At 39.8% G+C, this 17,072-nt stretch overlaps 1 protein-coding gene across 3 annotated transcripts in view; it reads right to left on the bottom strand.

Annotated features, from left to right (window-relative positions):
- The window catches only part of NLN (neurolysin), a 106,505-nt gene that overhangs the window by 42,225 nt on the left and 47,208 nt on the right, over positions 1–17,072 (bottom strand). For all 3 annotated transcript variants that reach the window (XM_010367711.2, XM_010367712.2, XM_030927476.1), the window contains 3 exons: positions 5,061–5,168; positions 2,302–2,404; positions 1,125–1,285 (listed from right to left, as the gene is read on the bottom strand). In XM_010367711.2, coding sequence (XP_010366013.1) covers positions 1,125–1,285; positions 2,302–2,404; positions 5,061–5,168 — 372 coding nt within the window. The remainder of the gene's footprint in view (positions 1–1,124; positions 1,286–2,301; positions 2,405–5,060; positions 5,169–17,072) is intronic.

Here is a 17,072-nt window from a genome sequence, read left to right as displayed (position 1 = left end):
AAGGCCTGAAAACAGACTTCACTAAATGGATAATGATGGATAAATGGATAAATTCAGAAGCCAGTATATAAGATTTGGCAAGTTTAAGAACGATGACCAAAAGTGATATTTTGGTATAGTTATTTTGACATGCATCTGATTAGAGGCAAACAGACAAGAAACCTACGTTTTTGAGGAGGCTGTATTACCAAAGATATCATAAGTCTGGCTTACAAAAGTTTGTGATTATTTGATCCCTAAAGCAACCCTTGGGATTCTACCTGACATTAGCAGGACCAGCAGTCCACTGCCAAGATATGGTCATCAAGGATAATGGACAAAAACAATTCCCTGTGGGCAAACATGGAGTACAATTGATAAAGGAATTCTTGTGAGAAAGCAGATCCAAGTTTAGCCCAACAAGCTAACCAAGAAACTTCAACACAGTACAGAATCTTCACAATTCCTGAGGAGTTTGAAAGTCTTAGAAAATTGCTATGAGCTCGCTATGTTTCCCAGCCTTTCTTTTTCCAAATGGGACTTTTTAGTGTGATTATTCTTTTCCTATGCCATCACTGGGGGTGTTGGGGAGGGTGTGGGGGTGAGGAGCTGATAACTTGTCTTTCCTTTTATAGTTTGCTGGATTACGAGAAGCTACAACCAGGGAGGACTATATCACCCAGAGATCCTGGTCTTTGAGCTTCAGGCAGTAACTGGGAATTAACAAATGGTGAATGGGTCCTATGTAAAGAAAAAAGGATCCTCATGGTTACTTGGATAGCTAGAGAGGCAGATCATGGTAGAACTGGCTACATGACTGAGAATCCCTGTCTACTTCTTCCTTTTATCTTTTTCATATTAAACCAGGACTTATCAGTGCTGGATTGCTGATTTAGGAGAGGAGCAACTTCTAATTTGTTTAACCCATTCTATTTTTATTAGAACAGCTTATCCTGTGACCACACCAAGCAGGTTGTCAATGAGCAATGAAAAAGCTAAAAGTCTTGTAAGTCGGAGGAATTAGAGATACAGTGCACACACACAGGAATAGCAGTCTCTGAGCTGACTTTGACATTGGTGAACAAAGTAAACCCTTTTCTTAAAATATTCCATTAAAACAAAAGAAAGACAAACATTTATAATACCTCTTTGCACCTTGTATTAAAAGCCATTTCCATCCTTCTTCTGGTTTCAGGGATACAACATTTCTTCATGACAGGGAAATAGTGTGGATATTTTAAGGTAATTTTATACTTGTCATCATCCGTCTTTTCTAAACTATCAATGAAATCATCAGGAAGAGCACCTGCAAAAAATCATTTTCTCATATATCAAATTTTCCACTCATTGCTGGTTTATTTAGCATTGGCATGGTGCCTTTTAGTAGCTCTAGGAATTTTGTGGAGTAACTGAAATTCAAGTAAAATAATGACAATCCTTTAAATATCATTTTGATGTTGTTGGAATGGTGGTGGCTGTTAGAAGCCAGGTGCCTTGGGAGATGGTAATTCAAAATATGAACAGGTTTCAGTAAACTTTTGCAAACGATGTTTCAGTGGAGAACAGGCAAAATTAAGCGAAGAAAGACCCAGGATGGCTGGGCACGGTGGCTCACGCATGTAATCCCAGCACTTTGGGAGGCCGAGGTGGGTGGATTACCAGGTCAAGAGATCGAGACCATCCTGGCCAATGTGGTGAAACTTTGTCTCTACCAAAATTACAAAAATTAGTTGGGCGTAGTGGCACGTGCCTGTAGTCCCAGTTACTTGGGAGGCTCAGGCAAGAGAATCGCTTGAACCAGGGAGGCAGAGGTTGCAGTGAGCTGAGACTGCACCACTGCACTCCAGCCTGGCGACAGAGAGAGAGACTCTGTTTCAGAAATAAAAAAAAAAAAAAAAAAGAAAGAAAAAGAAAAAAAAAAAAAAGACCCAGGACTGAATAAGAAGAGACTAGTTTAAGATACAATGCAGGAAACATTGCAAGTCAAAAAAAAAAAAAAAAAAAAAATTTTAGGCACTGAAGGCTGTTAAACACAAGTATAAACTACCAAGAAAAATTATGAAAAAAAAAAAAAAAGATTATTAAGTCCCCTCTGGACTGTCTCTAGAAATTGTATATACTCTCATTAGCCTAAAATCTAATTTTGGTTAGTTTGGTTGTCTCTTCTGTAGAAGGGGTGGTGGACTTAGGTACTGGATCATGTTTAAAATAATTATTTGAACGATGATTTAGAAATTTTGTATCTGGAAAGTAAAATAAACTGTGAGGTAACACTATTTGCCTAAATTATATGATTTAATCTAGAAAAATAATAAAACTTACCAAGTTCAGCCTTGGAAAATACAAGGAAGGTATCATCCTCATTGAGGTTTTTGTTAAAATCAATACATAGCTCACTCATTCTTTTCTTCATTGATTTGATTTCCTGAAAGGAAGATAAAAATACAGGACATTAGCAATAAAAATAAACTCATTTTGTGCAGGGCACAGTGGCCCATGCCTGTAATCCCAGCAATTTGGGAGGCCAAGGCGGGTGGATCATTTGAGGTCAGGAGTTCGAGACCAGCCTGGCCAACATGGTGAAAGCCCATCTCTACTAAAAATACAAAAATTAGCTGGGTGTGGTGTTGTGTGACTATAATCCCAGCTACTTCGGAGTCTGAGGCAGGAGAATTGTTTGAAAAAAACAACTCATTTTTATCGCCATCAATTGAGTTTCACTTTTATATGAATATTGACTTCTGTGCCCAAACTCCAGGAAGTACTTCTGTAGATATGTGCTTGATAAAATAGGTTTCTACAGTCCACTATGTCATGTCCACGTGTATCTGTGTGTAGCACTTACAGAAAGGCAAGCCTGGTGATGTCTTGGAAATTAGTTGTGAATTTGAAGAATAAATTTAGGAGGTACAGTAAACGGCAATATATTGTACATAGTAAATACACAATAAATAGTTTCTGAGTGAATGAATAAATCTAGCAGCACATTACCAATTAGCAAATTTCTAATCGTTTCCAATTCGAAATTTTAATTCAGTAATCAGCATCTGGTTATGAAGTAAACCAAGAGATAAGAGCTGAGTAATTCATTCTATTGTTGCTTCGGGGAAAAGGTGATGTTTTAGTTTTATAGAGCTTTTGTAAACAAAGATGATTTATAGACCCTAAGATTCGCATAAAAAGTACTAGGTGGGAGATCAAACGAAGCAATAAGAAGGAAACCACCAGAAAAAAACCCAAAAAAACCATGATACAATTTTATTAATCTGTCCCATTCTTCTAACAATGTTACATAATGAAATTTACTGCTTCTCAAAGTGTAGCCCTGGCTAGGAGCATCACCATCACCAGGGAGGTTGTTAGAAACGCAAATTCTTGGGACCCCAACACTAAACCTACTAAAGTGCCAACTCTTAAAAGTCAAGTCCTATAATCAGAGTTTTAATAAGCCCTCTGTGTAATTCTGATGCAGACTAAATTTGACACTACTGACCTAACACATTGTTCAGTGGTGTTTTCTGATACTCTCCTCAACCCCCTTTTTACCTCTGCCCCACTTTGCAGCGCCCATGTAGTTCAGATAGGACCTGATCCTATCTGCAACTCTAGGGGTGTGACTTCTGCACCAGTTGGGCGTCATTCTAACCCTATTGCCCTCGAGACTGTTCAGATAACCCAGGCCTGGCATTCCATTGACTAAAAGGGAATTCAGGATTAACCACAGGATCCACTCTGGGCCATTAAGACATGAGGAGAGGTTTACTGGTGGCTTCTCTATGTCCTTCTGGATGGTGGAGTTTTTAGATTTATAGCCATTTTAGTAATGAAAGGAAGCCAGTCTTTAGATAAAACTAACACTGAGGAAGACAGAGTAGAAAAATAGAAAAATCAGATGGCCAATGACTCCACTGTGCATCAGGATCAAACCAACCCATGCAGCTCACCCCTTGACCTTCCAGTTATGCAAGCAAATAAATCTCGTTTAAATAGGGTTTTGTTAGCTGCAACCAAACATATCTTAACTAATACAGTGTTCATGCTCCAAACAGAATTAAGAATTGACCGGGAAAGCAAAGGGTCAGGTAAGTGAGATCAACCACATTTCTCCTCTAACTAGGTGAAGGAAGAGGATACAAGGTGATCAAAGGGTTTTAGGTGGGAGAAAGGTACCCACATCTCAGTGGTGCCTGTGGTCATAGCTAACATGCTGACAACACTTGATTTGGATTTCTTCCAAACTTATTCCCAGTCCTGTGGGCTAGAAGAATGACCTGGAAATAAATCATGGACTGTATTTCCTTTCCAAGAAGAAATTTCTGGAGCTGACTTTATTTTTGAACCTGGAAGACTTGACTGGCATCAGACAAAAGAAAAACTTTGAGAGGCATCTTTCAGCAGCTAATCTCTTTTCTCTTAAGGGGCATGTATTAAACATAGGATACTCCATTCCAAAGTTTAAAAACTCTCCATTGGTAAGGATTTCATAATCAGTGCCCCATCTCTGTATGACCAAGGGAGTGAAAAGACAAACCAACTACTAAGACCTGAAAGCAGCTCTTAAAGAATGTAAAACAGGGTAGGGAAAATAAGCTCAACACACATGAAACAAATAAAACTTGTACAAGGTTAAAGAACAATTTTAAGTTATCAGTTGTTTGTCCGTCACCAAACAGACTCCTGAGGTTAACTCCTGAGGTTAACAGGAGTTGCAGAATGTAAAACCACTAAATACATTGTAGATGAATTTGTATTATGGATTATTTTATTATAAGCCATCTGTTTCCCTATTTTCTGTTTTTTGTTGCACAAGTTGAATATCCCTTATCCGAAATGCTTGGGGCTTGAAACGTTTCAGATTTTGGAGTTTTCTGGAGTTTGGAATATTCCCATTATTACCAGTAGAGCACACCTACCCATAAAACCTGAAATGCTCCAATGAGCATTTCCTCTGAGCATCATGTTGGCACCCAAAAGTTTCAGCCTGAGGAGAATTTTGGATTTCTGGATTAGGGACGTTCAACCAGTATTTTGTTTTATTTATTCATTTCTTTTTCTGGTAAGAAAAGGAAACATAAACTCACATTCTGTACTTGTTCAGGAAGATGGAGCCCATTTCTTTTCCCCATTTTAATGGACTTTTCCAAGTATCGTCTGGCCTCAGGTTTTATCTTCCCCAGATCACAGGTTTCCTGAAATTAAAGAGCATGAAAACCATTGCTGTTGAAACAGTGCAGAGGTAAATTATAAACTATGAGGCCACAGCAAATTTATTCATCATCTCTGTTGGGTTATGAAGCACACAGGTGATTAGGAGGCAGGTCCTATTGAACTTAATTTCTTTTATGCTTTAGTGAGGTCCTGCTCATTTAAAACAGAAACATTAAATAAATAAAAAGCTAAATAGAATTTCCTTGCCTTGAATCAAAATCAGGAGTGCCTGTACCACTTGAAAGTGTGGTAACAGAAGCATTTGCATAATCTAATTCTGAGCATTCTTTATGACTGAGTAGTCTTTTTCACAAAACATATTTCTTATCACAAATCATCTGGATTTAATTTTCTATCATTTGCTAACCTGGTTCCAACTTGAAAGGCAGGAATAGAAATAATGGGTAAATTCTACATAAACGCAGAGTGTGACCCTTTTGCCAATAAACCAAACAGGGAGAGCTGGATAAAGCCCCAGCAAAAGCCTTCCAACACTTCAAAAATGCCTTACTGTCATTTTCCAAGAGAGACCAAGGGACTACAGCAAGCTGCACAGAAACAAATATCTGGGGAAAATGAGTCAGCACTGCACAAAGAGGAGGAAAGCTGGACAGTAAATTTGAATCTATATGCAGTAGCACAAACAATACTCACTCAAAAGAACAGAAGGCCATGGAGAGGAATGGAAAATTCCCCCAGCCACAGCAAGGTAATAAAGACACCAGATGTTTCTCTAAAGCAGGTGGCAGGAAACACATGGCACATCTGGATGGCCGGGTAGTTAGTGGTTCCTAAGAAGAAATGGACTCTGGACAGATTTGGCAGGTGTAATGGATTCAGTTTGGTTGAAAGCCAATGAGGGACTTCTGTTTCTAAAGCCTTATAGGCCTTCTATTGGTTACACATTCTCTCCATGACAGACCCAGGCTGTTCAACCCTGAGCATCCCTAATTTCCCAACTAATTAAATCTGTAAAAAGATTATGTTTAGCTTAGAGACTGCGTTTCAGATTGTTGGTGCTAGATCTGCGCTGCAATAATTTTGCAATTGTGTATCTTTTGTTGCAGCAGGTAACAGAGTTGTATTTTAACTTAATACTACTTAATACAGCCAACTATATCTCACTTTGCCTACTAAAAAATTATTTTAGTTTACTTTTTTGGGGACAGTCTTGCTCTGTTACCCAGGCTGGAGTGCAGTGGTGCGGTATCAGCTCACTGCAACCTCCGCCTCCCAGGTTCAAGCAATTCTCATGCCTTGGCCTCCCAAGTAGCTAGGATTACAGGCATGTGCCACCACGTCCAGCTAATTTTTGCATTTGTAGTAGAGAAGGGGTTTTGCCATGTTGGCCAGGATGGTCTCAAACTCCTGGCCTCAAGTGATCCACCTGCCTTGGCTTCCCAAAGTGCTGGGATTACAGGTTTGAGTGACCATGCCTGGCTAACAAATAATTTTATGTCACAGTACTAAAGCATTTGTTGTGCATATATTTACTCTGAGGATATCCTCAGTGGAGGCAGAAAATAGGCTCCTTTTTCCACAAAATTGGCTCCTTCTTCCACCCTTTGTGTCCCTGGAGAATTTGTGCATGCTGGCATGGAACCCTTCCTAGCTAGTATTAGTGCACAAAGGGATGCTAGCAGCAGGTGCCTGCAAAGGGAAGAAACCCACAATGGCCAGGAGCTAACTGGGCTATGGGCTGGTTCCCTCAGGGTGGCCAGCAGCTCCAATCACAGTGTTTGTATGGATGTGATTAACTTGGGTTGATCTAGGCTGGCTTTAGTAGTGCCAGGAAGTCTGTCCCGTAGTGTGAGGCACAGCAACAGGAATCTCTAGACAGTGTAATACTGCAAGCTGTAGAGCTGGGGAGAATCCAGGCTGTAGTTATGTGCAGGGGAGTTGGGAGGAATCCTTGGTAAGAAGGGCCTGGCAAGAGTTGGGTAAGTTGTTAAGGACCCAGGCGAGCAGGCTAAGGTCCAGAGCAGAAGGCCATCCCAGCAAGGAAAGGAGCCAGTGAGAAGCTAAGGATATAGGGGCACAGTCGTGTGTGTACTTGGGTTCCTGGGCCACATTTGGCCATGAGCTCAGGACGCAGACTCATGACAAAGCCTCAACAGTCGAAGAATGCAGAATTCCTACCCTATGGCTATGCTTGATGAGGATGGGCTCTAATACTAGGTAGGCTGCAACCTGCTATATCAGCATGTAGCAGGGGTGCTATTTTAGAAAGCCTAAAATATATTCAGGATATGAACTCAAAATTCATAGTCTATGTTAAAGTTAAAACTACTTATTCCCAAAATAAATGATACAGGTGCAAACAGGTAGAAGGATAGTCTGAGAAAAATCAGCCCTGAATTAGGTCTAATTAAAATATGACTAATTAGGCTGGGAGTGGTGGCTCATGCCTGTAATCTCACCACTTTGGGAGGTTGAATCGGGTGGATTACTTGAGGTGAGGGGTTTGAGACCAGCACGGCCAACACAGCAAAACCCCATCTCTACTAAAAACACAAAAATCAGCTGGGTGTGGTGGCGTGTGCATGTAATTCCAGCTACTTGGGAGGCTGAGGCAGGAGAATCACTTGAACCCGGGAGGTGGAGGTTGTAGTGAGCTGAGATCGCGCCACTGCATTCTGGCCCAGGTCTCAAAAAAAAAAAAAAAAAAATATATATGTATATATATATGATATATATGTGTATATATATGATATATATAGTGTATATATATGATATATATGTGTATATATATATGATATATATGTGTATATATATGATATATATGTGTATATATATGATATATATGTGTATATATATGATATATATATGTGTATATATATGATATATATATGTATATATATGATATATATGTGTATATATATGATATATATATATATATGATTTATATATGTGTATATATATATGATTTATATATGTATGACTGATTAACTGTAATGAAATCTTTAACTTACCACAAAAACAACACAACAGAAATCTGACTAATTATAACCAGACACTCCTTGCAAGGCAGACACAGGTCTTGGGAAATCCCCAGAGTTCTCTGGTAGGAGTAAGGCACTTCTAAAATGTGCTTCTTAAGCACATTCCTCTCCCAGAGTTGATCATAGTAATATTCTCTTACAATCCCCAGGCAAGGTCAGAATTACTGCCCAAGGATTTTCTAAGAGGGAATCAGCCAACACTTCCAGACTGTCTTGCTGTAATTGCACCTTCCTTCCTAACAAAAATTTCTCCCCTTGAATCTCAGCCAGGCCATAGACCTCTTTAGGTGAAGTTTTTCTGCTTAAAGAGTAGAGGGCTAAAGTTTCAGAAGTGATTTTTAAATTTATATGATCTGACAGTATGGAACCTTATTTCAGTCTCTGTGGTGACAAGATTTAATTTTCCCTTAACTTCCTCCTGTAACAAAGAGATTTAATATGAATGTGTATTCTCTCTCTCTCTCTGCATCTCTCTCACAAGTATGATTATATACTCATATTACAGACAAGAAAACAGATTAAATGATTTTCCCAAGATCATATATCTATCTAATGGTTAAAAATAGCAAAACAAACAAACAAACAAAAAAAACAACACTACAAATTCTAGTTTAATGTTTTTCCCAATGTACCATACTACTTACTATATTACCATCCTTAATCATTCTTTAAAATTTTATCACAAAAAATTGAGTTTATTATTTTTGAGACAGGGTCTCACTCTGTCACCTAGGCTGGAGTACAGTGGTGTGATCATGGCTCACTGCAGCCTTGAACTCCTAGGCTCAATAGGTCCTCACACCTCAGCCTCCCAAGTAGCTGGGATTACAGGCACATGCCACCACATCTGGCTAATTTTGGTATATTTTGTAGAGAAGGGGTTTAATTACGTTGCCTAGGCTGTTTTAAAACTCCTGAGCTCAAGTGATCCACCTGCTTCGTCTTCCCAACCTGCTGGAATTACAGACATGAGCCACCGTGCCTGGCCAAATACTGAGTTTCTTAATTTCCCCCAAACCCTCCCCACCGTCTGTCTCATGACTTTGTCTTTTTCTTCACAAGAACTTCATATTTTCTGTTTCTAAAATACGTAAAGAAAAAATTATTTCAGTGGGATTTTCTGTACTATACAAAGGAGAAATTACAATGCCGTTAAAAGAACTATGAAGATTAAAATAACATATTTCTCTGAATATCATTTAAAAAATGAATTCAGGGCTGGGCAAGGAGGCTCATGCCTATAATCCCAACACTGTGGGAAGCTGAAGTGGGTGGATCAATTGAGCTCAGTTCACCAGCCTGGGAAACATGGCGAAACTCTGTCTCTACAACAACAACAAAAAAAACAAAAATTAGCTGGGCATGGTGCTGCGTGCTTGTAGTCTTAGCTACTTGCGGGGCTAAGGTGGGAGGACTGCTTGGGCCAGGAGGCAGAGGTTGCAGTGAGCCAAGATTGAGCCACTGCCCTCCAGCCTGGGCAACAGAGTGAGAACCTGTCTCAAAAAAAAACAAATAGAATTCAGGACTGGGCGTAATCCTAGCAGTTTGGGAGGCCAAGGTGGGAGGATCACTTGAGCCCAGGTGGTTCAGGCTGCAGTGAGCCATGACTGCGCCACTGCACTCTGGCCTAGGTGACAGAGTGAGAACTCACCTCATTAAAAAAAAAAAAAAAAAAAAAAAAGAATTAGGAACTCTGAATTTGCTAAGAAATTATAACAGCATAAGAAAGCCGGGTGTGGTGGCATGTGCCTGTAGTCCCAGCTACTTGGGAGGCTGAGGTGGGAGAATCACTTGAGCCTGGGAGGCGGAGGTTGAAGTCAGCTGAGATAGTGTTACTACGGTTCAGCCTGTGTGACAGAGCAAGACTGTTTGTAAAAAAAAAAAAACCACACAAAACAAAAAACCCAGAAACAAAAACAAAAACCCAAACCAAAAGAATTAAACTAAAATAGAGAAATAACTAATTGTATTATATTTGTAATTTAGTTCTTCTGCTCCCCCTTACCCCCAGCCCCAGTCCATGACATTTACTGTAAGGTTGCTATCTTACTACACTGTGAAGAGGACATTCTTAGGTAGTTGTCTATACTCCTGGGCTAGGGGGATATAGCCAACACTCCTTGCTGACTACTAATTCAATATGCCATCGCAAGATTCACTGCTTCTGTGAGCCACAGTGTGAGGTTGCTTAAGTGAGGCATCACACTACATGAAGATACATTTTCACTGGGGCTAGTTCAGTTCAACATACATTTACTGAGCTCCTATTTATTCCTGGCACTAAGGAAACAAAAAGGAATATTCTTAAAGAGCCTGAAGTCACATGAAGGAAAAGAAAGACATGTTAATAGATAATATCAATATCACACAGCACGTTAAAAAATAGGTAAGTACTTGGAAAAAAGGGGGGCACAAAAGAAGGGTGCCTGGCCAATGGGGAAACTAAGCCAAGGTAGTTGATGCTTTATATCTGGATCCCTACGCTTTTAAGACCCAACAAAATTACAAGTTTAGTAGTATTGATTATGATCAATGACTAGACTTACATATTTCAAAAATCAGGAAGACATGGAAAATAAAGGGAATTAAATTGTAAACGAATTTGGATATCATTCTTTTCTTTGGTTTTTGGTCAGTGTTTTACGATACTGGTTTTTTTTTTTTTTTAAACTTAATTTTAAAATTTTTGTTTGTTTGTTTGTTTGTTTATTTAGAGACTGGTTTATGAGACTGGCTAATTTCTGTATTTTTGGTAGAGATGGGGTTTCGCCATCTTGCCCAGGCTGGTTTGGAACTCCTGCGCTCAGGCCATCTGCTCACCTTGGCCTCCCAAAGTGCTGGGATTTCAGACATGAGCCACCATACCCGGCTGGTTCTGGTTCTTGTATTTTAATTTGGAGCTGGGTCTCCATGGCTGGTCAAGTAGGAGAGATTACATAATATTTAAAATCATATACTCAATCTCATGACCTATTAATCTGCACTGTAACATTAAAGTTTTCCTATTTAAATCACTAATTGGCTCAGATGAATTGGCAAGACCAAAGCCTGCCACTCTAAAAAAAAAAAAAAGAAAAAAAAATTACAATAGATCACTGTACTCCTCAAATTTAGCTTGCATAACTCAGCCTCTATTTCATGAAAGAATTCCTCTTGTGCATTTATTCCTTAGCAGGCCACTGCAATAGAATATGCCTGATTGTTTTGACATGAAGACACTGTACATTTTTCTCACCAAAATGGCTGGAAAGAGCAGGTATGAAATCTTCTTTGATGTTTGTTGGCTTTTTAAAAGCCAATGATTGAGAAGCCCTTGTAAGAACTGGGAAATACTAATACCTGCAGTCATAATTGCTGGCTTGTGACCCTTGGCCTTTCTTTTAGCTTAAAAGGATGAGGAAGTCCTTGTTTTCACTGCTTTTTCTTTTTCTTTTTTTTTTCTTGGTGGAATTAAGGATACATTTAATATATGTTAAATTTTTATGTGAAACCTGACATCTCCAAATGAATATAACTATATATATGTAGTAAGGACAAATTAAATCCCCCCTCAACTTATAAAATAGGACATTAATAATACCATTGCATTTACTTATGCAACAGGTAAGCTGTGTAAAAAATAACTACTCTTTTGAATTTTGTGATAAACAATCTTTTCCAGTTTTACCACTTACATATTGTACAGTTTTGCTTCTTTTTGAGCTTTATAAAGTATCATATTGCACGGAGTATTCTGCAATTTCTTTCCTTTACTTTTACTAACATTCAGCTATAGTGTTCCATGTTGTTATACTTATTTATTTTAATGCTATAAAATATTCCATTGCATAAATGCACCACAATTTATAGATCCATTTTCTTGCTGATGGGAATCTGGGTTGTTCAGTATTATCTTGCACAAATACAAGGGTATCTCTAGGTAAATACTGAGGTGGGAGTGGGAGGATGTGCTACGTTGTGGAGAATGTAAGCTCCAACTTTCTAATACTAAGTTTTTCTCCAACTTGGTGATGAATCAGTTACACTCTTAGAAGCAGTGCACAAACATTCTTGTTGATCCATATCCACAAAGATAACTTGGCATTGTTGGTTTTCTTAATCTTTGCCAATCTTGTGAGTGAAGAATGGTAACTTATTATGATCTTCATTTGCATTTCTCTGATTACTAATAAAGTTGAACATCTTTTCATACATTTAATTGCTATGTGTGTTTCTGTTGAAATATTTCTTCATATCATTTGCCCATTTTTCTACTGGGATGTTTCTTTGTTATTGATTGTAGTAGTTCTTCATCCTGAATGCATCACTAGTTTAATTTTTTGTAAATTTATTTTCTCAGTATTTGAACTCTTTTTACCTTTCCTTATGGATAGAAGTTATTTTAACATAGTCAAGCTTATTAGCCTTATATTTCGTAGTTAGCACTTTTTGCGTCTTAATAAATATATCCCTGCCCAGATGTCATAAAGATATCTTTCTGTACAGGATCTAGAAGCTTTAAGCTCCAGCCTTTTATGACTTTAATCCATTAGGAGTTGCTTTTCAGTTGGTTGCGAGGAAGATATTCAATTTTATTTTATTTTTCCAAATGGGTAACTTATGTCCCAGCAATTACTGAAGGCCTATTTTCTGGATCTGCCACTAACTGCTTTCTCACTTTAGTTTGATGAACATTTACTGAATGATTGCTTTTTATCAGGCACTCTGCCAGAGGTGCAAAATAGAATCAAACATGATACCTCCCTTCCTTGAAGGGTTTAACAAACAGTCTGCAAGGTTTTTGGCAAGCACTTACCCACCAGTGATGTGGCTCTTGGAAAGTTATTGTTTCTGAGCTTCAGTTTCTCCACTTACATTATAAAAAAGCCTACCTCATTAGATTGGAATCAAGGTTATATGAGTCATATTGCTATACAAATGTAAGGCAGTCTTAGTAGTCATACACTGGGAGAGAGAAAAGAGGACCACAACACACTGGTTAGTCTTACCCTCTACTGTAATTTCTTCCATCCATTTAGTCAACAAATTATTTGTTTTGAAGGTTTTAAAAACATTTTTGTGGGTATACGGTAGGTGTATATACATTTATGGGGCACATGAAATGTTTTGAGACAGGCAATCAATATGTTATAATCACATCACAGAGAACGGGGTAACCCTTCCCTCAAGCATTTATGTTTTGTGTTACAAACAATCCAGTTGTACCTTGTTATTTCCAAATGTACAATTAAGTCATTATTGACTATAGTCACCCTGTTGTGCTATCAAGTAGCAGGTCTTATTCATTCTATTTTTTTTTCTTTCGGTTCTCATTAACCATCCTCACCTCCTCCCCTATTTTGAAGGTTTTGAAACATGACTGCTAATTAAATGATACTCCCCAGACTGAGATGTGGTGTCCCTTGAATCTGGGTAGAATGCAGTGACTTGTCAACCAATATGGTATGGCAGAAGTGATGTCATGTGACTTCCGTGACAGGTCATAAGCGCAAAGTAGCTTCTATGTGGCTTGCTGGAACACTCATGTCGGAGCACTGAGTCTCATGAAAGAAGTCCTACCATCCTGATACCACCACACTGTAAGGAAACCCAAATTAACCCACACAAATGGACCACATGGAGATGCTCTGTGCTATGGACTGAACTGTGTCCTTTCAAGTTCTTTTGTAGAAGCCCTATCCCCAGTGTGGCTGTATTTGTAAATAGGCTTTTGTCAGGTAATTAAGGTTAAATGAGGTCAGAAGGGCGGTTCTTAATCTGACAGGATTGTGGCCTTTTAGGAAGAGAAGAAGAGTTCTCCCTGTCTCTCTCTCCCCTCGACCTTCCTGTCCCCCACCTCCCAACCTGTACCATGTGCACACACTGAGGAACGGCCAGCAGGGAAGGGAAGCAGCCATCTGCAAGCCAGGAAGAGGGCTATCACCAGAACCCAACCATGCTGGCACACTGATCTTGGACTTGCAGCCTCTACAACTGTGAAAAAGTTAATTTCTGTCATTTAAAGGATTCAGTCTATGGTATTTTGTTATGGCAGCCCAATCTAACTAAGACACTGATATCATTTGTCTGTGGCCCAACCAAATCTCATCTTGAATTGTAATCTGAATTTTAATCCCCACATATTGAGGGAGGGACATGGTAGGAGGTGATTGGATCATGTGATCAGTTTCCCCCATGCTGTTCTCATGATAGTGAGTGAGTTCTCACAAGACCTAGTTGTTTTATAAGTGTCTGATGCTTCCCCTGAGCTCACTCTCTCTCCTGCCACAGCTCCAATAGGGCACTGCGTAGTGGAGCTGTGAGAAGAGGGCTACTGCCCTCCAGACTCCAGAATGGTAGATCCATGACAGCTTGCACCCTGCACCTGGAAAAGCTGCAGGCACTCAACACCAGCCTGTGAAAGCAGCTGCAGGGGCTGTAACCTGAGAACCACAGAGGCGGAGCCACCCAAGGCCATGGGAGCCCACCCCTTGGATCGGCGTGCCCTGTAGGTGAGACATGGAGTCATAGGAGATTTTGGAGTTTTAAGATTTAATGACTGCCTGGCCAGATTTTGCACTTGCATAGGGCCTGTGGCCCCTTTGTTTTGGCCAATTTCTCCCACTTGGAATGTGAACATTCACTCAATGCCTGTACCCGCACTGCATCTTAGAAGTAACTAACTTGTCTTTGATTTTACAGACTCATAGGCAGAAGGGACTTGCCTTGTCTCAGAGCAGACTTTGGACTTAGACTTTTGAGTTGTAGGGAAAAGAAAGAAAGATCAGACTGTTACTGTGTCTATACAGAAAGAAGTAGACATAAGAGACTCCATTTTGTTCTGTATTTGAGATGCTGTTAATCTGTGACCCTACCCCCAACCTTGTCCTTGCAAGAGACATGTGCTGTGGTGACTCAAGGTTTAAAGGATTTTGGGCTGTGCAGGGTGTGCTTTGTTAAACAAGTGCCTGAAGGCAGTATGCTGGTTAAAAGTCATTACCATTCTCTTAATCTCAAGTACCCAGGGACACATACACTGCGAAAGGTCGCAGGGACCTCTGCCTAGGAAAGCTAGGTATTGTCCAAGGTTTCTCCCCATGTGATGGTCTGAAATATGGCCTCGTGGGAAGGGAAAGACCTGATTGTCCCCCAGCCTGATACCCGTGAAGGGTCTGTGCTGAGGAGGACTAGTAGAAGAGGAAAGAAGGCCTCTTGGCAGTTGTTGGAGGCTGAGATAGAGAAAAGCATCTGTCTCCTGCCCGTCCCTGGGCAATGGAACATCTCGGTGTAAAACCTGATTGTATGTTCTGTCTACTGAGAAAGGAGAAACCGCCTTAGGGCGAAAGGTGGGACTTGCTAGCGCAATGCTGCTCTTTATGCACTAAAAAGTTTTATGAAGATGTTTGCATATACATATCAAGGCACAGCACTTTTCCTTAAACTTATTCATGTCACAGAGATCTTTATTCATATGTCTTACTGCTGACCTTCTCCCTACCATGATCCTATTATCCTGCTACTTCCCTTTTTTTCTAAGATGGTAAAGATAATTATCAATAAATACTAAGGGAACTCAGAGACCAGTGCCGGCATGGGTCCTCTGTACGCTGAGCGCCGGTCCTCTGGGCCCACTTTTTCTTTCTGTGTACTTTGTCTCTGTGTCTCATTTCTTTTCTCAAGTCTCTCGTTCCATCTAACCAGAAACGCCCACAGGTGTGGAGGGGCAGGCCACCCCTTCATGAGTTAATGCTGGAATGAATTAAGACTATCGGGGACTGTTGGGGAGGCATGATTGGTTTTGAAACGTGAAAAGGACATGAGATTTGGGAGGGGACAGGGGTGTAATGATAGTTTGGCTGTGTCCCCACCCAAATCTCATCTCAAATTGTAATCCAAATTGTAATTCCCACATGTCAAGGGCGGGAGCTGGTGGGAAGTGAATGGATCATGGGGTGGTTTCCCCTATGCTGTTCTCGTGATGGTGAGTGAATTCTTATGAGATCTGATTGCTTGATAAGTGTCTGGTGCTTCCCCTGCGCTCTCTCTCCTGATACCATGTAAGACATGCCTTGCTTCCCCTTCGCCTTCTGCCATGACTATAAGTTCCTAAGGCCTCCCAGCCACGTGGAACTGTGAGTCAATTAAGCCTCTTTCTTTATAAATTACCCAGTCTCAGGTACTCTTTATAGCCGTGTGAAAATGGACAAATACAGATACCCCTGAGACTACATGAATAACGACAGATGCCTGAATAGTTCCTACCTGCTTCAACCCTAGTCACCACTGCCTGAAACCACACGTCAGACCCCAAGTCAGAACTGTCCAACTAATTCGTTTCTGAATTCTTGATCCACAGAAACTGTGAGAGTAAAGAAAATGATTGTTGCTATTTCAGGTCACTAAATTTTGAGGTAATATGTTATGCATCAATAGGTAACTGGAGCCCTTATTGCATGAAGAATTATGAAAAGTAATTTCACTTTGCTATGTATTAATTTTAAGTGGAAAATAGAGCTAAAATAACTTTATATCCAATTGGGATAATATATTTGATTATTATATACATTATTGGTATCTTGGGAATATTATTCAGAGCATCCTAATTATAATAGAGCAGGCCTGAAATTGCTGACATCACATAAATTTAAGATCCTATTTATCCAGCTTAATGAGGCCTTTATGTGTGGATTTTTTGTTTTCTTTCTGAGACATGGTCTCACTCTGTGACTCAGGCTGGAGTAGAGTGGCACAACCACCGCTCAGTGCAGTCTCAACCTCCTGGGCACAAGCAATCCTCCCACCTCAGCCTCCCGAGTAGCTGGGACTACAGGCACTCGCCACCATGCCCAGCTAATTTTTCTATTTTTAATTAATTAATTAATTTGTATTTTTTTTTAGATGAAG

The sequence above is a fragment of the Rhinopithecus roxellana genome, chromosome 3, assembly GCF_007565055.1.
Source record: "Rhinopithecus roxellana isolate Shanxi Qingling chromosome 3, ASM756505v1, whole genome shotgun sequence".
NCBI classification, from domain to species: Eukaryota; Metazoa; Chordata; class Mammalia; order Primates; family Cercopithecidae; genus Rhinopithecus; species Rhinopithecus roxellana.
This window is presented reverse-complemented; position numbering and strand designations above follow the sequence as displayed.